This window comes from Ischnura elegans, chromosome 4 (assembly GCF_921293095.1).
Source record: "Ischnura elegans chromosome 4, ioIscEleg1.1, whole genome shotgun sequence".
Taxonomy (NCBI): domain Eukaryota; kingdom Metazoa; phylum Arthropoda; class Insecta; order Odonata; family Coenagrionidae; genus Ischnura; species Ischnura elegans.
The window spans coordinates 77,561,818-77,586,265 of record NC_060249.1 but is presented as its reverse complement, the minus strand read 5'-3'; the positions used below and the strand labels follow the sequence as shown (position 1 = coordinate 77,586,265).

Here is a 24,448-nt window from a genome sequence, read left to right as displayed (position 1 = left end):
TATGTTAACTTTTACCCTGCATCATTTTATAAGATTGACTCAATTAGAATTGTAGTCAGTCTATTTATTTTAATGCATCACATTAATTTTTCATCAGATTTTTATTTTTCTAAAAATGATCACTTCTTAGGATACTTGCAATCAGTGGCGTAGTGAGGTGAAGGAGCACGGGGAGGGGGGGGGGGTCTGGCCCTACCTTTCCCCCTCGGAGTAAAAAAACACAATTACATTGCTTCATCATAAAAGAAAACAAAATATTGAAAAAATCATGAATTTACGAAAGATTTACCTATTTGAAAAAAGAATTTTTTTTTCGATTGTGAATAGTGTTAAAATCGAAAACCCTGTATTGTAAGAACCCTGTTTTTCAAAAATTTTCCCCCAGACCCTGGCCTCCCCCGCCGCAAACAAAATTCCTGTTTACACCACTGTTTACGATCATTAAAGATACTCATTGAGCCAATTGAGTTTTGATGAAATTTCAGCTCTGAATCTTTGAGAGAGGTGATCTCCATTTTCAAATAGTAGATACACTTGTAACTTTTCAACACAATATATTCAATAATGTTAACTGATCAAGGTTTCATATCCTTGTGTCATTATACCTAGGCATTGATTACAAAATTAAAATTGCAATCAATTTTCTATAATACTTGATAATTGCAATCTGCTGGAACCATGGCCAGTTAAATTATTAAATATTTTTTTTGGAAACATTACCTTTATTTTTGCATGTTTACTTGAATATAATAACTTTCCATTTAATTTATCATGATACTAATATAAGATGGATGTATTAGGATAAGGTTAATTAGGATACTTGTTTTCTGTTTTTTTTCATTTGTTTCTGACTTTGAGGAATTATTTTTTCCCTGTTATTCATTCCAGACCTACTACTGATGATGCTTGGCAGTTTGCAAATACGGGAATAGTTCCTGCCATTGGAATTATGGCATTTGGTAAGATAGCTAATTTAATTTTCTCATTTTTTCCTGTAGTAATGAACCATGTACTTGAAAAAAATCTGTTCTCTCTCCATTTCCTTTTCATCCCTGACCTATTGGTAGGTATATAGGTATATTTTATCCTCTCGTCACGGGTCAAGGGGAGAGTGGGAGGGATTGGGGGTGGACAAGAAAAGGGGAAGGGATTTTTTTCGGGAGAGAAAGGTGCACAGGAACGGAAAGGAACGTATGAGTGACCTCTTGGTGATCGGTGCGCTTGAAAGGAGGAGAGCCTTCTACAAATCCTTCGTTTAACACAAATTTAATGAAAACAGCAAATACTCGTAAGTACATAACCATATATCAGATTGCCGCTTCCTTGTGGGCATATGCGAGAATCGACTGAATATAACATCAAAAGAAAACTGAGCAAACACTAGTGAAACAAATTATTCTTGCCAGTTCAGTTCATCTTGCACCATCTGATCACATAGTTAAATGGCAATATAATCAAAAGAAAAACGTACCCTGTCCTTACAAACTAGGTAATACACACATACACACTCGCACACCGAGGGGGGGAATTGGGGGACTCGGAACAATAAAGATTGGGGTGGGGGGGGACTCTTCTGCACTGAATGGGGGGGCACAATTTGGGGTTCAGTTTTGGGGTTCGTATACGACACTGGTCACAGGGACACTGGTGCGGAATCTTCTTAACTTGGGGAGGGGGGGGGGGGGGAAATGTCTTAGTTCGTGGTTTGGGGCAAGGGCAGTAGTACTTATCAGATCCGGGTCGCGTCAATGCTGAGGCTGAGTTTCTGCTTTTTGCGGCTCCTGGTGAGGGCTGTTGCCTTCCGTCGTGTCTCCGTGATGGGGTAGTGTGGGACGGCTTTCCTTTGGTGATGGAACATTACCGTCAGTCTCCTTTCTCCTGTCGCGCTTCAATTTAGCCCGTCCACCCTCGCCACTTCTCGATATATCTCCTCCGGATGTGTACTTGCCAACAACACTTCAACAAAACCAGGCCGACTTCTTTCTTTAGCTTGGCAATCTTACGCCCAGCGTGACCGTATGACCCGACTCGTTCTCCTCTCGGCGGCCACTCTCGCAGGGTTTTTATCCCCAAAAGTCGGGGTGGTGTACCTGGGGTGGGGGCAGTGGGAGGGTTCGAAGACGGATGCTCTCTCGAGCCGCATCACCGTGGGGGAAAAGGGGGGGGGAAATGTCTTAGTTCATTTCACAACACTGGGACTCGGGAAACTGGAAATTGAAGGTGGGAGAGGAAAAAATGAATCATGCTCACATTGTTCGCTCGCACAGAGGAACAATCCACACAGACACACAAAAAAATAAACCTCAGCTGCTTGACCATGAGGTAAGGCTCTCCCTCTCTCAAAGCGTTCATTCAACCCGTAATGTCACCGGCCAAATGGCGACGGTTACAATATCAATTAGGGAGTTAGAAGCATACTTTTTCTCTTGACGATAATGCTTAATCAACAAAACCATGATGATGTTTTGGTATTTATGTGAAAATTCTAATAGGCATTCCTGAAAAGAATCCATTTATGCCTCATGCTATGGCAATAGGAATTTTAATAAAAAATGATCTTTTTATGGAAAATTCATGTACAGTGAATCCTGTATTAAGTGACCTCCTATGGTTCCAATGAAAAATGATTGATGCGTTGTCTTTGGATAGATGTAATAAATACTATGAACCTTGCGGACTCTACAGTCAGTCCTGTAATATCCTGTTTTATAAGGGGGTGGTCTCTTAATTGGTGAGTGTATTAATAAATGATTTTAGACAATTGATGTAAAGCATACCATAGGATTGAATTATGCTGCAGCATGAAAACATTATAGGAATAACAAATTAGGTTAATGGCAATATAGGTTTATCTATATTGCCTTGTAGATAATTATTTTTATTATTAAAAAAGTTTTCTGTGTAGAGTTGGTTTATATTTGTGGCCTTGTTAATGGCTTATGACTTATGAGTAAGTGGTTTCTATATATTATTGATATTATTTTCAGCTTTCATGTGTCATCACAATACCTTCCTACTTTATGAGTCCATTGAAGGTGCCGATCAAAGTCGATGGGACAAAGTGACTCATGCTTCAGTTGCGACAGCTTTTATTGTATCGTTAACATTTGGTGTAGTTGGATACGCAACATTCACAGGGCTTTCACAAGGTGAGTTGTGATAAATTACCACTGCATAGGCTATTGTGTATTTCAGAATTTGTTAATCCTCATCTATTGTACAGGAAATGTGGCATCATTTCCTGTTGAAAGTCATAAACTTTTAGTGAATTATTTCACCAGCTATTTCAACTCATTATTGGGTAGTAATGTTGAGCCAGTTATTTTGCAATGTAAAATCCTTAATGGCATTTTTTAAACTAAAAAGAATAATTTGTTTGCCATTTATTTTGTGCATATTCTGGTACTACAAATATATTTTTAAAAAGATTTACCGTAAATATTGATCATCCATATTAATGAAGGTTCAAGCCAATAGGTACAACAAAAGAAGGCGGATTATCCTCTGAATGATTTTTGATCATTTTTCCTGTAGATTAGGCTTAGATTTCTTATGCTTCCTCTCCATCTTTTCTACCTATTTCATTGGAATGATGGTTGCTTTGAGAGAGGAATGAGAGATTAGAAAAAGTAGACTAGGGAAGTGGTTGGGAGACTGGGTGAGGAACGGATATACAAATTATGTATCAATGAATGGTTAACCAAAATATGATAGTCAGTGCTTGACTGTATATTTTTAGTACATTGCATTTCATTCAATGAAATAAATGGATTTTAGTGTGATGTGGCAGCATATTATCAGTACAGGCAACCCGTTAGGTTTTTTTTCTCAGGTTTCTGATGGGGTCAAGTCCTGAATTTTTGGTGACGTTTCAATTGACTTCTGAGCTATTGGAATAGTTCATTAGCTAGGATGATGATGGAGAAGTATTCTATTGGAACATTTATGGATATTTTTGAGTCTCAAGTCATTGTAGGATGTCACACTATTTTTAGAAACTGTCTTCATATGTTCTTAAATGATGATTTTTCTACCCAAGTAACATTGACCGTTGGGCCTCGGTTGGGGAACCGTAGTCACGGTTGGCTCATTGTGGGTGGATATATGCCTACCAAATTCCGCTGTTGGCCCAACGCAGATATTGTTCGTCGGCCCAACGAAACGGTTTATGCTGTTGGCCCAACGGAAATCCCCAACGATGGCCCTACGAAATGGATTATCATTGGGCCACCGTTGGGACATCATACCATTTCCTCAATTTCCGCCATGAGAGCTGCAAACAAAATTCCGAAAAGATCTTCAACGTAGAGATGGGCGAAGTTCCATTGTAATCGATTTATCGTATTAAATGGTTATCGGATCGGTAGCATCTATTCATTAAAAAATAGGGATGGCATAATCGCTTGCTTTGACAGTCAGTGCTACTGACTATGTGCAGGCAGAATAATTATTTTAAGATAATTTTTTAAGAATATATTATAAGATAATTTTTGGAAATTATGTATAACTCTTTTTTAAGTAATGTTCTGCTAATTTTCTGGTGTTTTCAGCATGGTATTTGACATAAATGGTTCCAAGAAGCGGAGGCTTCTTTAATACGACTTGTTAGTATATATATCCCGGAGGACACATGAAAAATTGTAGACTTATAAGATCTGTCTGTTTCGAGTCTAACTTAACCGATGGAAGTTCGATATGGGCCGTGAATAAGCACGATGTATACCTCAATTGCATACGTTGCAGGATACGGTTCACATGTTTCCCTAGCAACCTAACAACCAAGACTTGTTTGGTTGTTAGGGCTTTGTCTTTGTGATAGCAGTTAAATAAAATAAGTCGAGTGCTTCTAATAAAAATAAGGCATTGACCTCATTTGGTAAGTCTTACAAAACTGGCATTCCTAAAATCATGTTACCTTAAACAGATAGTTTCGTGGAATTTTAAACTTTTCATCATTAATTTAGATAGATCGATATGTATATTTTTTCAGATTGTGGCATATCTAGTATAAGTGGAATTTTTTTAATGAAAACAGTGTTTCAATGGACAAAGTGAGTGATTTAGTCCTCTCTGAAGAGAATGAGATTGAATTTGTATGAGTAAACCTAAATAACAACTGCACAATTATTATTTTATGGAAAATACATCAACTATTATACTCAATCAGTGTTTCTGTGATTCCTATTAATATCCCTAAATCTTGCACTTATTAATCCAATTAAGTAAAATGGACTAAACTTAACAATTTTGTTACCGAAGACCAGAGACTAGGAATTGTGAAGGCAATTGAATCAAATAACTCAGGGGTGTATATCTTGCAGTGTGACATGTTTGAAATTAAGGAGGATTTCTTTGAATTACCTCTTAGAAGTGGTACCATTGGTATATTTAATGAAAAAAATTAGTACCTGGATGCAAATTGCAGTCCACCCAGATTTTATCTAAGTGTGTTTTGTTGCCCTACAAAGAAGATGGACAGTTTTTGTGTGTGCCATATTGTAATGTGGAAAAGTGCTGTTGAAATTTTCCTAATTTTGTCCTAATAAAAATTGTCCTAATTTGTGAAAATAAAAGTTGGGGACCTTCTGAACTGATATTGATTTTTTGTTTTCCACTTTTAACCACTGTAACCTTACTTTGTCCAATAGCATTGATTGTTTATGTATTTAATTTCATTTTCATTTATAGGGAGTTAAAGGTAAAGATTCTATCTACCGGTATCGTATCAAGTGAGAAGGTAAATTAATTTAACTCTCATTCTATAAAAATGAGAAATGCCAGTAAAATATAGCTTTTGTTGGGAAACGGATGGCAGAATTTAAAAGGGCCAACGGTGTATCGTTGGAGATTTGTTGGCCTTGGGTTGGGAATACGAAGGCCCGACTGTAATGCTCTGTTGGCCCATCGTTGGGGAATCGTTGGTTGGGATACGGTTGGCGAGGTGGCCAAATCATACCATGGGCCAACCGCAGTGTCCCACCATCTGCCAACAGAGGGCCAACCAAAAATGTTACTTGGGTACTCTCTTGTCTTTTTTCTTAATGTTCTTTTTGTTATTTTTCAGGTGATCTACTTGAAAATTACTGCTGGGATGATGACTTAATGAATGTTGCTCGAGTACTCTTTTGTGCCACAATACTTCTTACTTTTCCTATTGAGTGTTTTGTCACCAGGGACGTGATCACATCTGTTCTATTACCTGCATTGTCAACACTGGGACATCGAATAATTCCTTTAGCTGAAGCTTCTCAAGCTTGGCATGTATCAGTTACTCTGGCCCTATTATTACTGACATACCTCCTCTCCATGACAACTGATTGCCTAGGAATAGTCCTCGAGTTGAATGTGAGTTGAATATTCATTATATGTTAGTGATAACTCTTGTAGCATACTTAGGCTAATTTAATTGAGTGACCTAGGGATTGCTTCTTTTTTTCAATCACAAACGGTTCAAGGAGGGATTGTGGAGGTTCTAATTTTCCTACCTCCCATTAATTAAATGCACTACACTTGAGCCAGTTCCTGTGACACTTTATATGGATACCTAATGTGTAATAACAAAAATTGTAAATCTCTCAATGAGGAATAGACAGTATTCCATTTAAAATATGTATTAGGTTGGATTGTATAATTAGCATAACCAACAATTGGGTAGAATCACTGATTGATTGAGTGAATCAGCATAAAGAAAGCATGTTTTTATTGGAATGAACATAAAGCACAGGTTTCACAACAGTTTACAATTTTCAGTTAAAACACTGCTGTGGTAATGGACAAGTTTTAAGAGACTTTAGAACCCACTTCAGGGGAGAGGGGCAGGACACCTTCACTAGTAGATTTGAGTGATTGATGCACATTGGAAACATCAGTCCACTATAATTTTCCCTCCCCACATTGTACCGTCTTTGCAGCATTCATGGCAGTGAATGGAATTCAGCTTAAAATTGATTTGGAAGATTTTGATGATGCTTGAAATTTCCGTCTCATGTGCTTGGAGCTCTTCGTGATCTCTAAATTTTCACACAGATGAATTGGGTGGGTGAAGTTGTCGTAGTGCAATGAAATTTTGGAACCCTTGATTGGTATGTTTCTGAATCCAGGTACATATCTGCTCCTCATTAATTTGGAAGAGAAATAGAGGTTAATACCATTTATTGAACATTCCGCGAGTTATGAGAAATAGAGAACTTGGATTAAATGCACAATTAGCATGCTCTGTATTCACAAGCAAAAGGAATAATTGTATGTATTCAAGGACGTTGTTCATTACATTTGTAATATTGTTCGATGATCCATGAAATGCTAATTGCCTTTATTTTGGGCTTATTCTTAGTTTGATACAGTATTTCAGTGGGAGTTGTCGTAAAATTAGGTGCCTATAAACGCATTATTAGAAATGCACCAGGGAGAAGATACACATATATATTTATAACACTTAATGAACAAAATCTATGAAAATAGTATTAATTTTCGATAAAAAATCAGCCTGAGATGATCAGTGCCTATAATGAAACACATATATTAAGTTATAGATACATATATTTACTTATTCACTGCAGGATAAAGTTTCTCTACAAAAATCTCTTCCAATATCAGGTCTAGATTTTTTTAAAAGTCCCAAGTGGACTGCACACAAAGGAAGGTGGACCACTGAAGTTTAGTGCCATGGATAGGACCCAGATGTAGACTTCAAGTGGAATATGTATTCATTTGAACAATAAACTCATGCATTTAGGGCAAGGGATTAGGGTTGAAATAGTTCCTCTCTTTTAGTTTTCAGTGATTTTCCAATAGTTGTAAAATATAAAATGATCCATTTTTTGGATTTGGATAATTTAGTGGAGTTGCTCTGGGGTCACTCCAGGATTTAAGCTTGTGATTGAAGATCAGTAGCGTGGCATCATTCTCAATAAACTAACTCAGGGGTCTCCAATTTACTAGACCACAAGGGTCACATTCCTAGTTCCAAATCGCCCCGTGGGCCGGATAGCAAATTTGCCAATGACTGAAATATTCAATACCAACGTCTACTGAAGTACCTGGTGGTGTATTTCTTATTTAGGAACAGTTGAAGGCAACTTTAACATGCACTACAGTGCTGCAATGCTCCTAGCGGCATCTCACAGAGTTAAACAAGCGAGAATCGCACGCTACTTGAAATGAGTGCGCTGGCCGTATGAAAGCCTTATTTGGAGATCCCTGAACTAACTCATTCTCTTACACACCAGTGAATTATTAAGTTGTTTCAAGAAATCTATGGTTTAGGTAATGACTCATATTATATTACTGAAGAAGTGTGCTTATTGTATAATGTTTTTGCTAACCTGCATGATGTAACCAAATGGTTAATTTGCAGTGTTATTATTTTTTAATAAAAAAATGCATTTTATTAGAGTAATTATGGCTAATTGCCATTTATTTTTGCACAGGGTGTCCTGGCAGCTGTTCCACTTGCTTACATATTGCCGGCACTAACTTATTGCAAGTTGGAGGATGGACCTTTATTGGGTTCACAAAAGCTACCTGCACTGGCTACTGCTGTTTTTGGTATAGGAGTTGCTATCCTGGGAGTTGTATCAATTGCTGTTGACTTTGAGAGAGCATCACAATGTAGCCATGGCATTGACATGCCCTACTGTATCAAAGATTCTGCCAGTAACACCACCTCCAATTATACATTGGTAAATTGAATTGTGTAAAATTCAGTATTCTATCCTCGGCATGCTGGCTAAAGGTATGAAGCTATGTTGCCTTAGATGTCAGAACATTCATGTCAAAAATATTCTTCGTACATATTGCTTTGTGAATTGTAAAATATCTGGTCAAGTCAAAGGTATGAGTGGTGGTTAGGTGTTGAAAATGGGTGGAAAAAAGAAAGTCAGGTTTTGTATCAAGGCTGTACGAGCAACCAAATACTCATTTAATGTTAAGATATATAGTTTTTCGAATCAGATTGTGAATTATAATTGTTATTCCATCCAAATATTTAAGCAAATCGTGGAGTATATTTTATAATTCACTTCTTGTACTCCAATTTGTGCCATCTGTAAGATGTGCACTGGTTTACTTCTGATGTAAAGCCAGTATTGCTCTGTGTTTGTTTAATGAGCTATTTTTTGAAATGCCAAGGAGTCTATGCAAATTTTTATTTTTGTATTGTTTGTTTCTAGTCTGGAGTTTTATTCTATGGTAATTGAATATTATCATTGAAGATGTCTATTTTAATAATGTAATGAATGTTGGTGTGTATGACTGAAGGAGAACTGCTCTTGAACGTAACAAATACGAATATATGTTGATTGTAAAAGTTTTGAATTTGAAATGCACCAATGGAAGTTGTTTAATCTATACATCCTACAATATTTTTATGATCACTATTGCTATGATTGTAGTGTAATCAAATGGATCCGTTTCTTCATAGAGCTAATTGAAAGCATGAAAAATTGCTATTCTAACTATATAAATCTAATGAATGCAATTGTAGTCTCCCTAGAAAAAATGTTTTTTGTTGACAATTATGTCATGGTGATGTCTAAATTATATCATGGTGATGTCAGGGAGTTGGAACGTTGGATCTCAGACACATGCACTATTTTTTCAGATATGGTACCAATTAGATGTGTTCTCTCATTTCTTCCATTTTGATCATGCACATCTGGTGCATCAATGCTTGCCTAGTGGTTTAGCATTCATATTCTAATCTACTTTTTTATACAAGCCAAATCAATCTAGTCAGATGTAACAGCAAGTGCCCATGCAAATTATCTATATTAGCTACTGGGGTTGCGTTGGTGGTTGTGTGAGAATGTCTGAAAGTAGATTCTCGGCATTCATAACAAATGTGTAATCCATGTCAAAGCATTTCGTCTTGCATCAAAAATTTATGAGACTGTTTTGTTCTGAATGCTGGTTATTATATGGAAGAAAAGTCTCCTTTTAACTCGAACCAAGGGTTGTGTTTATTAGCATTTATTACCATTTCGGTTGGTATGCTACTTTTTTGTTAATATTGATACACATATATTTATGGTGTAATAGTTTTCAATTTTCAATATTAACCTTAATTATAAGCATTGATTTCAAAATTTAATTCTAATTTGGCCATACTAGATAATGTATTTATGTCTTAGTTCTCTATTTCTAGTGATTGTTACTGTATCGTGTCTTTTACAACCCTCTGCCATAAAGATGAAACAGTGAATGATCTGAAATGAGTTTTTTGATGTATGATGCTGGGTATTTTATGGCAGATTAATATTAATAAATCAATTGTGTCACTTTCAGGAACATGAGGCCCTATCATGTCCTTGTATGATATTGATGTTAAATGCACCAAAGGTTTTCCACAGGGTCAAAAAGTGATTTATTACTGTACATGAGTCATTCCCTAAATCTAATTTGTGTATTAATAGTGGTATTAGATTGTTGGTCGATCATTTCCAGTAGAATATTGTTCTCTATTGAGAATAAATTTTTTGTGTTCTTCATTATACTAAACATGAAGCTGAGGGGGATTTATTTCAATAGGCTCTGTAATAACTGCAAAGAAAGTATTCTTGTAGACGTTTGACCATTACCTTCCTTTTCTGATCAGTAACAAATTAGAGAGAGGCGGGAGGGCATCTGTACCCCCCTTTAAGTTCTGTAAAAAACCCTTTGCATGTCAGAACTCTGATGCATTGTCACTTTGAGGTATTGCATATCACCAAGGCATCACAGAAGTAATGAACTTCCCTTCCCTTCCCAAAAAAATGACCTTAATCCGTCCCTGTGTGTAACCATTTTGATTGCATATGACCCTCTGAAGTAAAGCTATAAATCTCATGGGTGCCCACTGCCCAACCCCCAATTATATTGGGGGCATTCCCCAAAAACCAATACATAATCCTTACCACCTTCTCTCTCTCCTAATTGCCCAATTGAAGTTTGATTGCTCTGATGTGGATCTGGTTTGCTATGCTACATTTTCAAGATCAATGGAGATACATCCCTTTTATGGGAATAGAAAAGCACTACAGGAAATACATCGGGAGGTGAGCAGTTGCATCCGACTGCAGCATTTCTTTCATAGATGAATCCACTTGTTTAACCAACTCCGGACAGTAATGAACTGCTCCCCAAAACAACAGCCTTAACCCTTAGGCTGCAGGAGTTTATGATTGTGGCTGCCAGCCGGTACATAAAAGGCCTCCTGTTCAGGAGACACCCCCTACCACGAGGGAAAGTGTCAGAGTGCAAAATATCCAGGTAGCAATAAAAATTTTGGGTTAATGCCGCAGTCAATGTGCAAAACATATAAAAACGTTCCCGCAGAATATATATGGTGTTCTAACCAAGGTGAACAATGGTGGCGAAGCTAAAGGCTATTCTATAAGACTAAAAATATGTACATAAAATGCCATTAGTTATGAAGAAGTAGGGAATGATGACTTTTAACCTAATTTTCCACGCATCATGTGGTAATAAGGTGTTAGGAGGTTTGGGAGTGTTGCTATGATTAGAATCCCTTATGAATGGATGGCACAAGCGCAAATACCATCAACGATTGCACACTTATATCCATTTTAACATGATTTTTGAGAACCAAGAGAGTCTTTTAGAGGCTACCAATTCTTAGCGCATAACCCATAGATAGCAACACACAGCAGAGAAATTAATGAAAGCTGATTAAAGACCTACGATTTATTACTGTGTTAGTACACTAAATAATATACTATTTCAATATCATTGCAATTATACTATCTTTACTTTAAACACCATATCTATTCAGGGTGGAGAAAAATTTAACCCTGAATAGCTGATGCCTGTAGGAACCAAAATTGCCAATGATGTTCAGTTTGAAAAAGCACCATTTTTAAACAACAGAAACTTTCCCTCCCATTGGCTTTGAGTTTGCCCTTTTGCTAAAGGCTTTGGACAACTTGTGATTAGAATGTGCTACCACTGAGCTTGCGAGCTGCCTCACCAAGGAAAACCAGCACCAATAAAGACAAATGATGACCAGGTATAGGATGGGGTCATTTTTTGATTCTACCATTTGTGAGAAGCAGAGAGGAAGAATTCAGGCATGATCAGGTTATATAGAACTGATGAAAATATGTATCTTTCGCAGACATGAAGTGTTAAATTAAGGTACTTAAAGATGGCAGATTATATATAAAGAAACTTGCTTTTAGAGTAGAGCTCTGGTTCCCATGGAATTTCCTATTATGAAATAGGAAAGGAGGAGGGCAGCTCATTGCGACCACTCATTTAACACTAGAATGCCGAAGGGTGTCATTTTGACACCCTGCGCAAACATTTTTTTTCAAGGCTGGCCTTTAAAGAGTGTTGTACAATAAAATATTTCGTGACTTTTAATCATTTTCAGGGCTTAATAAGACGACAGTGTTAGGGATACCCCCCCACTCTTTTTTCCGTCTTAAAAATTCAAATTTACATTGAATGCCGGAGGGTGTCAAATTGACACCCAGTACATTTTATCATTTCTTCGTTCGGTTTAGGTGTTTCGTGCGATGCGGTTTGATTATTACTATCCAAATTTTATATTAGAACTATTTTATATTAAATATTTTAGAACAGTACATTTCCTTCATGATTGTTTATTTTTTACATAATTTCAATAAATATCAGCTGTTTATCATTTTTTAGAAAATTAATTTGCTTGTGAGGCAAGTATATTCCACTCTATTTGTGAATGATTTTCCTTGAAACCAGCCAAATTTTACCGCGACGACACTTATTTGCCGTGAAACACAAGTGTAGTGATGCGTGCAACAATGCAGTTGGCTTCTGCTGAGCCTCTGTGTTCGGCTGCCTGGTGCAGAGTTTGGCAGACTGGCTCACTGGCATGTCATGACCAGTCGAGACGTGCTTCTCGACTTACATCAGTAGTTTGGTCCTGATAATGGCTCTGCATAGACGTGTTACGCCAAAGCAAATTATTGCAATAGTAAATGACATGTCTGTCTTTGATGCCATGAACTGCGTGAATGGGCATCTAGCTTTGTTTGGTTTGTATTGTAGTACTTCAGTTACGAAAGATAAACATCTTAGAATGTACACACGATTGAGTTATTGTATCTACTACTATGTACGGTATTAGCGATGTGTTCCTCATTGTGTTTGTAGACGAACCTGGATCAGAACTGGCAATCGAACAGAAGAAACTTATACGTAGTCATGAGGTTGTGCGCCGATGTGGAAGGGGCGCTGGCTAGGCTTCAAAGCGACGACGCCTTCTCGTTCAAGACCTTAACTGAGAAGGAGATGGCCATGCTGTTGAACCATGGGCTACTGGTGGCTACCCTAGGCTACACATAACCTTTGACGAACAGTTGTTTCCAAACAAAGCTAGATGCCCATTCACGCAGTTCATGGCATCAAAGACAGGAATATCATTTGCTATCGCAATAATTTGCTCTACCATAACACGTCTATGCAGTGCCATTATCAAGACTGATAAATATGGGCAAAAATACAGGCTTGCAGTGGATAAGGATAGTAATTATTTGATAAACGGATTTCATTACCATGGCAAGGACGACTCTCATCAACCTGGCGATCGTTTTACAGATCATGCTGTATTGAAACTTATGCGGCCGTACTTGACCAAGACAGACTCGACAGATTCATATGACAGATTCATCATGGCATGCATTTGCTTTAGTTGAAAAGGCTGATAAAAATTCACCCATACACAGTCTGAGATCCCTGACTGTCCATCAGATGGAATGCAGAAAGATGCATTAACCTCAACTGAGAGGTGAATAGGGGCTAGGGATTTACCGGCAAAAGCATTGAGAATGTTGATATTTATTAGGGCTGGTCAGATCGGATACCTCGGATCCAAATATCCGCGGATATTGCCTTGCATCGGATAAATCGGATCCAAAGTCACGGAAGACATTGGATATGGATCTGAAATTTTAAATAATAGCTTCAGTGAATGCAACGCCCCAAAAGGGTAGAAAGAGTTCCGATTGTCTCTTCAAATGCGCCGTCGCATGCGATTCTTGTCCTACCCATGAACCATTTTGTTTAAAAGCTCTCACAGAGGTTAGCAGAATTTCAGCTGTGGAAAATAAAAAAGGTAAAATATGACTGGCACATGGTGTGACTCTTCCCAAGAGATTGAACAATCATTGAGGGAATCTCAGCGTCATAGGATAATATCAACGTCAGAAGTAACTATACTATATAACGTATACGTCGGAGATTTCAGAAAACCACCCTCGGCTGTCCATCAGCCCGCGCCTCTGTTGTTTTTTTTTGTTTCCGAAATCACGTAGACCATAAATTATTGTCTTCTAAGGAAAATATCAAATTACACGAGAACAATTGAAGCATGCTTCATCCCTACCCAGTCTCACCAACTGACCTTTTTTGGCCTACCTGCTTCAATTCTCCATTTCTAGACAACAAATGCTAGGTGAATGACTTTCTGGGCCCGAAGATGTCTCAATAGGTTCGACAATTAGATGACATCCACAAGATTTAAAAAAGAATTAGACCAAACGTGATGCATTTCTGATGATATTTGTTTTTTTTTCAGCTCCAAATGAATGCCGCTAAGTTTTCTATTTACAATTAGACTATACTAATATGTAAAATTGTTCAAACAGCACAATTTTCAAAGAAACTAGCTTAGCATTAACCTCTCAAACAAGCAGAGATGGATTGGATACGCCAACTGCATATATCACATAGCTTGCCCCGCTTTGAAGTCAACGACGCCATTAAAGCATGACTTGTTCGTCCTTGACTCCCTCATTTGTAGCCTCGTTGATGGAAATACAGAGAGAGCGTGCTCCTTCCCCTCCACCTCTCCTTTACGCGCTTCTGCTGCACACCCCTTCCTCATGCTGAGCGGTTGAGCACCTCGTCTCACATGACGTTAATGCTTTTTTAAATACTGTTAATTGTGTTGCTGATTGCGCAGTTGTAATCTAATGTAATGATATACTGAAAAAAATGTCTTTCATTGTGTTGAAATATTTCTATTGAGATAAGGAGAACCAATGTATGCAATGTGTGTGCACTGTGGTGTGAAATTATAGTGAGGAAGTGCTAAATCCACCTCACCATATTGAAGCATTTTCGGGTGAAACACAAGTCAGTATGGGATGAGAAAGTGACAAAATTCGGGGGACACGTGCGTGAGGAAAATTCAAATTCAGTCGATGGCAGTGGGGTAGCCAGGAATTTTGTTATGGGGGATCCAAAACCTGGGGGGAAAATTTTTAAACAACAGGTTACAAAGTAGAGGGTTTCAAACTAATTTTAACATCCTTCATAATCGAAAAAAAACTTCATTCTTCAAATAAATCTATTGTAAATTTATGATTTTTCAATATTTTGTTTCCTTTGATGAAGGAAAGTAATTGTTTTTATATTTTTGGGGGTCCAGACCCCCTGGACTTCCCCCTCTCGCTATGCCACTGGTCAGTGGTTTATCCGAAGATTTTTCCTACTTTCGTTTCCAAACCCAAGCATAGCAGTTTAGGTCCTGAGCATGTAAAGATGTTTTTAAAAAACAACTTGAAAGCCTATAAAAATGATTTTTAATTTATAAAAACATTAAAATGTGTATGAAAATCTAAAAAGCAATCCTTTGCTTGTATGTACCCAGAATAAACTCGAATAATTACTTTGTTTAATAGCAGGAATTTGAAAATACATTTGGATCCAAAAATATCTGATCCAAAAGTTCCGGCTGCGAAAATCAAGGATTCGATCCGAATTCGAAAAAAATCCTGGATCCATCCATCCCTAATATTTATGCTCAACAATGGATAAAATATTGAATAAGACTTTAGCAATATACTGACGATGTTTTCACTTTGTTTTTTTCTCCTTATTGCTTGGTGTATACTTTCAATCAATCTCACATGCAACCTCAGGTGAAAACACTTCTTAAGAGGATTTACAACCAGAAGATACTAGTGGGACGTCAGCAATATTGTCATTATTTGATACCAAGTAATGAGGAGAAAACCAGAAAGAGTGAAGAAAATGAGGAACAAATGGCATAATCAAGGGTCTTTGAATAACTAAGTGACTCCCTCCAAAAATCGAACCACCTATCACCACAAGGATTGGAAAGGGTCTAGCCAGTTAAGATGGTGAAAAGTCCCCTAGATGTTTTGAAAAATAAAAAATGTTCACTTAAAGTGCATCCAAAATTATGTTTTTCCCCAAAGTTTCAGGCCCTAACAATGGAAATGAAGCCCAAAAAAAATTGAAACACGATTTTTCGTTTTTTAACCATATCTAAAGTTTTAACTTTTGTACAATACATATTTTTCTTAATTTTAAAATGTATATACTATTACTTACTACCATCCTGATATTTTTCAAAATTTTTTGACCGAAAAATAAACTTGCATAAGTTTGAAATTTTCAAAATTAAATTAAAATTTTTAGGAAACGATAGAGACGCCGAAAAAAATATATGTTGTTACCCCTACATCAAAGTATAAAATTTTTTTCAGATTTTTTAAATTGGTGGAACACTGTCAAAAACACGAATAACTGCTCTGCGCCATTTGAATCTATGTATTCCAGGACGATATTTGATTTGATTGTTTAGACCAATGATTGTTGATCAGTTCGTAATATTATTAATTAAGAATAAAGATTAATATAAAAAATGCCTATCTCACTAAAATAAATTGTAATTAATGGTTATAACCATACTGTCAAGCTTTAAGTTCATTTTCATGCTTCGAGATATACAATGTCTGCCAAAAATGATTTTTTTTCATATCTCCTGCCTTTAATTAACCATGAATTTATCGCCAGCATTTGAGCCAATTAATTAGTAGTGCGACAATATGACTGAATATTTGGGGAAACATAATTTTTGATGCACTTTAAGTGTATATTTTTTATTTTTCAAAACATCTGGGGCACTTTTCACCATCTTAACCAGCAAGACCCTTTAGAGATTTCCCAGATAATAGACTGCGTGAAGAGTTCTTGGGATTACCACCAGGTCAGGAACTGCATTACTGCCAACGTTTCGACCACCAGAGTGACTATATAAGCAAGAAAAATTCTCATTTGAAATTCATAGCCCTGAGGATGAAGGCTGAGTTGGACATCGAAACATTGGCAGTAATGCAGTTTCTGACCATGTGGCAATCCTGAGAACTCTTCACACAGGATCAGAAATTGTTTCATTTAGATTTAATGATGCTCTATAAGCAGGGAAAAACATATTTAAGTATAATTATGGAATAAATTTGATATGTGGACAATAGAAGTATAGGAATCAGGGGAACTCATGTTCAAATATAAAAATTTAAATGCAAATAAATGCAGTTTACTTCAGTTGAGATGTATTAAACTTGCCTCTCTCAATTTACAACAGGTTAAACAAATACTTAGAAAAAATAATGACATAATTAGCAACTTCATCTGAATCACAGTACTAAACTCACAACATGTGCCATATCCATGATCCAAAGAAATGCTTCAAGACAATAGGCATAATTATGGCATCCTTACACAGGACAATTCCACTCTTATTTCTTAAAAATCATTCAACATTTTCATACACAAAGCTTATGAGTGATTGATAAAATTTGGTCTGCATAGCAGTTTAAATATATGCTCAAGAAAAAAATCATAGAGGAGAATGTGCAAATTATACAAAGCACATGCATAAACAAGAAGCGAAGCTATTCCCAATGAATATTGCCAGAAATCTTTTTATGCTACTAGATTTAACAGTAAAAGAGAATTAATACTTGGCAACAAGACTTAAAAACAGCATAAAACTTCAATGCAATTCCAAATATCACATTTGAAGAGCAAAGATGTACATTTGAGACAAAATGGCAATTGTGGAGGGCTCCAACAAGGGTCCCAAATACGTACCAACTTCACTCTATAAACTTTCTTCCAGCTCCCTACAATTATTTTCAACTAGACAATAGATAGAAATTTTCTCTGAACAATATCCTTGAATACCTGGGAGTCAATCACAACAAACTTTCTTGCTTTAGGTAAAATAAAATTACCATACAACAATTATCAAGCACAGCTCTCCTGGGTGGAAGGAAAGCATTGACACACTCAACACACTTGTTTAGTATGAAAATATACATAAGACACTTCACTGAAACTCCACTGCACACAAGTAGTTGAACACTGGTAAAAACCTGTGCTAATTATATACTCAGAAATCTGTCCTCATACAGTCCATAGATCCTCGAATTTTACTCATTATTAAGCGCACACAAAAAGAAAGGTGGGATAGAAACGTTACCCTTAGATGAATATACAATCGAATTCTTTTGAATAATTACTTCTAGAATAAGCACCACTTATAACTGGTGCAACATGGACAATTATAAGTGAGTATCCAAACACGCAAAGCTACCATACATACAACTTCTGAATAATTTTTGGTAATTTCCAGGAAAAAATAACGTGATGCTCAAATGCTGAAGTTCTTTCATTGATTCTCATTTAAGGGAGGTGACCATCAAACACTGCTGCATTAAAACATAACAGAACACTTGGCTTCCATTAAAATGCAAAGGAATGACATGTTAAGAAACACAGCTGCTTAAAGCTGCATTCAATTAGCTTAGTCACACTCACAAACATTTTCATGACCTCAGGTCATCAGCTCACACCACAGGAGTAACTTTTGTCACACTAATATCACACGAGTCATTGCCTTATTCAGTCACTGGGATTTTTGGGGAAACAGACCTTCCTTTAGGCTGCACACCATTTGAAGTACCATGCTTTTCTTCTGATGACACATCATCACAAGAGGAACTCCGAATATCTCCTTCCATCTGCAAAGAAAAAGAATTTATCACATCAACTATTACAGTAGAACAAAAATTCTAAAACAGCTATATGCCATACACTAAGGCCACTTGATAAATACATGCTCAGCAACATCAAAAGTTAGTTTTGGTCATGATCATTAATGCCAATTTTATAACATAGCAAGCTCGCAGTAAGTTTTACAATAATCCCCTATGCTATAGGGCCTATGGGATAAGTTCAAGTTCTCATCTCCATCTATTTAAAGAATCATGCAATCCATTAATAGATTAAATTATTTGGCAATAATAGCCATTCATTTGTTCCTGTAAGTGATGGGACGTATCAATAGCATCATTATGTAAATTTTAAGTAGGGTTCAATCTTAGACACTATCCACACACAGAAAGTTTAAAATTAACTATTAGCTATGAAACGTAAAATTCCTGTAACTTGTAATGCAGTACCAATATTTGGACATTCCTTGACTTAATTAGATGAGTAGCAAATTAAAAAAATTGAGTTTGATGTATCCTCCATTAAGCAACACAGCAAAGTATAATCTCAGACACAATTCATGCTTTGATGCACTTTCTGAGGGTAATGATTGCCTCAGAAAACACAATATTAAGACTTCATCATGACACACTAGCATTAGTCATTAACTGCAGGAGGTTTCAGAATTTTCTCTGTTCAGGAAAATTATCCATCACATTTAAATTATGGTCACTAATCACTTCAGGTATACTCTGATATTTATCTCAGGAAGTAATTTCATAATTTCATCGACTTAAATGGCTAATTTCACATATAGCTACCAACCAGTACAGTAACACCACTGAGTAGGTACCATGCCTGGTCAAAAAATGACAATATACTAACCTGACCAGCTTTCAGGGAGTTGAAAACAATTTTCAAAATCAGGTATGTCCATATAACATGAAGCAGCAGCAACAAGATGAGGAGAGAGTTAAAAATGTAGTATGCAGGGAACATAGCCACAAACTTAGGAGCCTCAATTGTTGTGCTGGAATGATGAAATAAATCCAATCAGCATACAATGCACAAATGATAATGGAATATGATGATACTATCAAATAACTTGAAAACAATAAATAAGGAAAATAGATAACTCTTTATGTCACCACCACTATATGACTAAATCTGAAGGCATAACTTTTCTCAGAGTTAACAGTATAATTATAATTAGCAGGAAAAATAATGCATAGCTATGGATTTCTTCATCTAAAAATACCTCGAGTTAATATCGACAGCTCTAAGATAAGAGAATTAGAACTCTGGACTAAATTATTCGACATATTGAAAGAAATGTGAGCACAGCCCTTCTCTTACAACTGAAAACACAAATAATCATCTCCCAGAGGATTAAAATTGCTCCCTTGCAGCAAAAAAATGGACTACCCTTGGTTAAACAAGAATTACACATACAAGAACCATCATGTTGGCCTCATTACAAAATTTCATCTTCATGCATAGGGTTTCAATACAAAATTTTGCACTCAGAATATGAGAAAACGAAGTAATTATTCCTCTACAAGTCAAATACTAATTTCAAATAAAGCAAATATATCACATTAATTAAATCAGCACGAACATCATTAATGAAACAACCGAAGCACTCATTTTTACACTTGCACACCAGCATAGATTTCTTTAAGTTTTGATGCACATATTTTATTTTCCCTGCCAAATTATGAGACAGTGAAATAAAAGAAAATACACCTATTATCGCAGAAAAGTTTCTTGGGTTTTCCACCGGTTGATGTCGTTCATGTCATTCGGAAGATCCCCTGAGGATGATCAGCAAGTCGCGGATCGAAATGTCGGGAGAAATGGATGACATCAACCGGTGGAAAACCCAAGAAACTTGTCTGCAACTGATACGCTGGGAAAACCTAAGATCATACAACACCTAATATTGGATAGAAGGACATGTTAAGCACAAATCAATGGAAGAATGCATGAATTGAACTTAACAGCCAAAATAATATCTGCACTCCATGAAATATTGAATACAACATCACACTAAGTGTTGCAACGAAAATGAGATGGTGTAATATTGCAGGGAGAATTTCCCAACATATCAGGGTTGTTACCAATCTAAGTTGAAGGAAAAATCTCCCAACTCAACCTTGCTATCCATAATTGGTACCCGAACTCATAGAAAAATCAGAGAAGAACAACCGAAAAGCCTTCAAATTTGAAAGGAGCATCTGGTCTGTACACAAGGCAGATTCAGTATGGTGCAATTTCTATTCTCTATTAGACAAAACTACATATACAAAAGTGGGCGTTCCATTACCTCCATTTATACAAGATGTACATTTTCAGCCTTTCCCTAGATATTTGAACTGTGATCTACTAATACAACTGTGTTTTCACTTCTGGCTAATTTGAACTTTTCATTCCACAAGGATTGTGTTAGTAGCATCTGCAGCAGATAAAACACACAAACATCAAGTCTTAATTTCTAACATAATAATACATAATTTTACATCCACCAGCACATTTAGGTGCTTAATGACCACAAATTAAGTCCACAGCTTGGAAATCCAAGCTTGGCTTGCAGTTTCTCCAGAAATATTTGCTCACAAAAATGATTCTATAACTTCTGCGAGATTAAATTTAGTTAGCAGAAATTGTGACCTTATGTAGAACATACATTTAGAGCACAGCTGTAGCCCAAAAGTTTCACAGCCGACAACCTATCTCAGCAAATGGCAAATTTAATAAAAAAAACAATTAAACCAGGAAATGTTTAAGGGCCAACTATTAATCTTCTACACTTTAGAAATGAGGCAGACTTCTAAACCAAATTACAATTGGAAACATTCCATTAGCTTGCTATTCTAATTAAACTCCTGTCACCACTCTTTCCTTAAAAAATATTCCACATTGTAATGTGCTTGAATAAATTTAAAAATCAAATGCAATAAATTGAATTCCTCAGAGATGAAATCATCCAAAAATAAGGGAGGCTCATTGCAATGACTTTATTGGGAAAAGATTTGAAGTAACTCAACGGTGTAGATGAGAATATCATACACTGCATAGAATTCACTAAATTAAAACACATCCTTGAAAGTCCTTTTCATCACCAAGTTTGTCAATCAGTTGTTAATCAATTGCCGATTTGAGTTAAAATTTTACATTTTTCTTTTAATGCCTTATTGTTTTCATCCTCAACCTAAATATGAAATAATGGCATTCATTAGCCATGAAATAAGTTACCACTTAGAAATAGTAGGGACACAGACACTTAATATGGCCTGTTTACACAATACGTAAGCACGTATGAGATTCTGTCTGATTGCATGAATGATTTTTGAGAAACGGAACATGTAAAAATCCATGAATCAAATTAGAACAGGTTCTATTTTCTATTCATGCATTCGCAGAAGTTGGGTGTTTACACACTGCACTTTGGCATTCATTATTATGTTTGCACATTTAGACATTACATTAAAAAAGCTAAGATAATGTGTAAACAGGCCTAAAGACTGGTCCAGGATCATTAAAACAGTTCTGTTTTCAATTATAGAACTTATGAAACTCCAGAATTTCCAATACATGGCTTTCGAACCTGACTCAGACTATAAATTAGCTACTGAGAGCCTTCTGTATATAATAATAGTGTATCATTAGATGGCACATACCTGTATATGATCCAAAATGGATAGACCCCTAACCTAGTCACTATCCAAGTGACAGTGAAAACGGCAAATACGATATCACAAACTCGCTGATATCCTGAATACTTGGCCATTTTTGCTGCCTATAAAAAAAAAGAATTCATTTGATAATTCCACAGACTTACAGGAAGAAAGTTAAGTTTCAGCATTTGACGTTCAATACTTTCATCGTAAACTTACCTCGAGTAAGATATCAGCTACGTCGTGCACAAGGAGGACTAGGGTGCCAATACGAGTGAGATTACAAATCCACGAAAAGGACAGAAGGGAAATTGCTGCCATGTGGTGAACAAACATTTGCCAGAAATCCTTTCGCCGGACATCAGTGAATTGAGATACAGTCAGAGACCAATAGAAGGCCAGAGAGATCATGTAGTACCACCAAACATCATCACTAAGTGACTGAAAAAGAGAGAAGAGTGGATAAAATAACCAGGAATCAACCATAATGCATTATCCAAAGTAGGGAATATGAAACACAACGATAACTCCAGATTTTATCACTTCAATTTGAATTTGCCACACTGGAGAAAGTCTGATATAAAATTAGTACAGTTACATAACTATTAAAACTGAAGACAAAAATAATTGGAAGGACTCTCACACGAGAATGTGAAATCATATATCATGAATTTCACCAGGTGCAGACTTAAGTAGCAAAATACCCTTAATAACAGAATAATGTGAAAGAAGATATCGATAAAATAAATCATGGCCCACCTGATGAGGATAACCATTCCAACACTCATTTATGTCCCACAACCACGCCTTATCCCAAAGGCAAAATACTCCATAGTGGAACGCCGAAAAATAGTAGAAACACCTCCAGCTGAAGGAACATTAAAAAAAAATTAAAGCTAAGTATCTCATAGTCTAAGAAAATATATACCACCAATACATCTATACTTCACAAAATCAACTTCTGAATGCCAACTTTACAAACGCATCATTACCTGTTTTCACAGAATTTTGTTAAGGTTGATGGTTTATCTTGGGAATGTCTAAGGCGTAACCACCGTTCAACCTGCCTTTCGGACCAATCTAACTGCTTAGCTAAACCTTTAATCTGAGACAATATAAGAATAACAAACACTGAGACATAAAGAGGGGGAATAACGATTCATTATGTCACATTATTTGCAATCAGTACTTTTTGAGTCTATTGACCTCTTACCTGTTTATGCTTTATTTTTCCTTTCGCAGAGTAAGCCTTCTCCAGAATTGCATTGGGCGGAGCTTTCTTTTGCCTGCAATTTTTTATTCCCAGTGACAATCCAATTGGCGCAAACCAGAAACTGAAATTTTAACAGTAAAATGTATGAGTTGTTTTGAAACGAAGGCGTGGTCGGCATCACTCAATACTCGATACTTTCACATCACTCAATACAACAATCCACAAAATAAAACCAGTGCGTGAAAAGCACACATATCCATCGATCGCATAACTGTAGCTTAAATATTTACCGTTCAAAGACATATCTCACGAGCAGTATAACCAAAGCCATGGGCAAGGGATATATTAAATCCCGATAATCAGTGTGCCTAACGACATCATTTTTCGCTAAGTCAGCCCATGTTGTATTTGGAGGTAACCATACATGCTCAGACCAAAATGTATTCGTCAATATTTGAACTGCTTCCATTATTCAAGAAAACACTGCACACCACAATCTCCTCAGCCGACAATAACGTTCCCAGCGTTTCGCCGACTGAGGCGCTTGTAACGCCATCTGCGCGGGTTATCGTAATTTACCGCTGATTACGTCACGTCCGGTCACGCTCGCTGAATCGATTGGTGGTGATGACTAATAATTGCATCTTGAAGTTTTTTGTAGCACTTAACCTAACCAACGAGACTTATCTAGCTGAAAACTCTTTTTATCGATATTTCAAATCATTTCCATCTAAACTATCTAATGGTAATGGTTCCAAGAGTTCTTTCATAA

General features: G+C 36.5%; 2 protein-coding genes across 3 annotated transcripts in view; one reads left to right on the top strand and one right to left on the bottom strand.

Annotated features, from left to right (window-relative positions):
• The window catches only part of LOC124157688 (putative sodium-coupled neutral amino acid transporter 11), a 52,936-nt gene extending 42,433 nt beyond the window's left edge, over positions 1-10,503 (top strand). For both annotated transcript variants that reach the window (XM_046532627.1, XM_046532628.1), the window contains 4 exons: positions 889-959; positions 2,988-3,149; positions 6,065-6,345; positions 8,430-10,503. In XM_046532627.1, the coding sequence (XP_046388583.1) occupies positions 889-959; positions 2,988-3,149; positions 6,065-6,345; positions 8,430-8,690 (775 nt within the window). In that variant the 3' untranslated portion in view covers positions 8,691-10,503. The remainder of the gene's footprint in view (positions 1-888; positions 960-2,987; positions 3,150-6,064; positions 6,346-8,429) is intronic.
• Positions 10,504-17,320: 6,817 nt separating this feature from the next.
• LOC124157686 (ceramide synthase 5) lies at positions 17,321-24,226 on the bottom strand. The gene is made up of 8 exons (XM_046532625.1): positions 23,967-24,226; positions 23,677-23,797; positions 23,456-23,568; positions 23,223-23,331; positions 22,683-22,904; positions 22,467-22,585; positions 19,672-19,816; positions 17,321-18,815 (listed from the first exon to the last, which is right to left on the bottom strand). Exons 1-8 carry the CDS (start codon positions 24,143-24,145, stop codon positions 18,693-18,695), a joined length of 1,131 nt encoding a protein of 376 aa, XP_046388581.1. The 5' UTR covers positions 24,146-24,226; the 3' UTR covers positions 17,321-18,692.
• Between the last annotated feature and the right edge of the window lie 222 nt (positions 24,227-24,448).

Excerpts from the sequence above, each read along its gene's own strand:
- LOC124157686 (XM_046532625.1), bottom strand. The coding sequence starts at position 24,145 with ATGGAAGCAGTTCAAATATTGACGAATACATTTTGGTCTGAGCATGTA. Across the intron at positions 23,332-23,455 it reads ACAAAATTCTGTGAAAACAG|CTGGAGGTGTTTCTACTATT; the intron begins GTAATGATGCGT and ends ATGTTCCTTCAG. Across the intron at positions 18,816-19,671 it reads ACTCCCTGAAAGCTGGTCAG|ATGGAAGGAGATATTCGGAG; the intron begins GTTAGTATATTG and ends TTTTCTTTGCAG.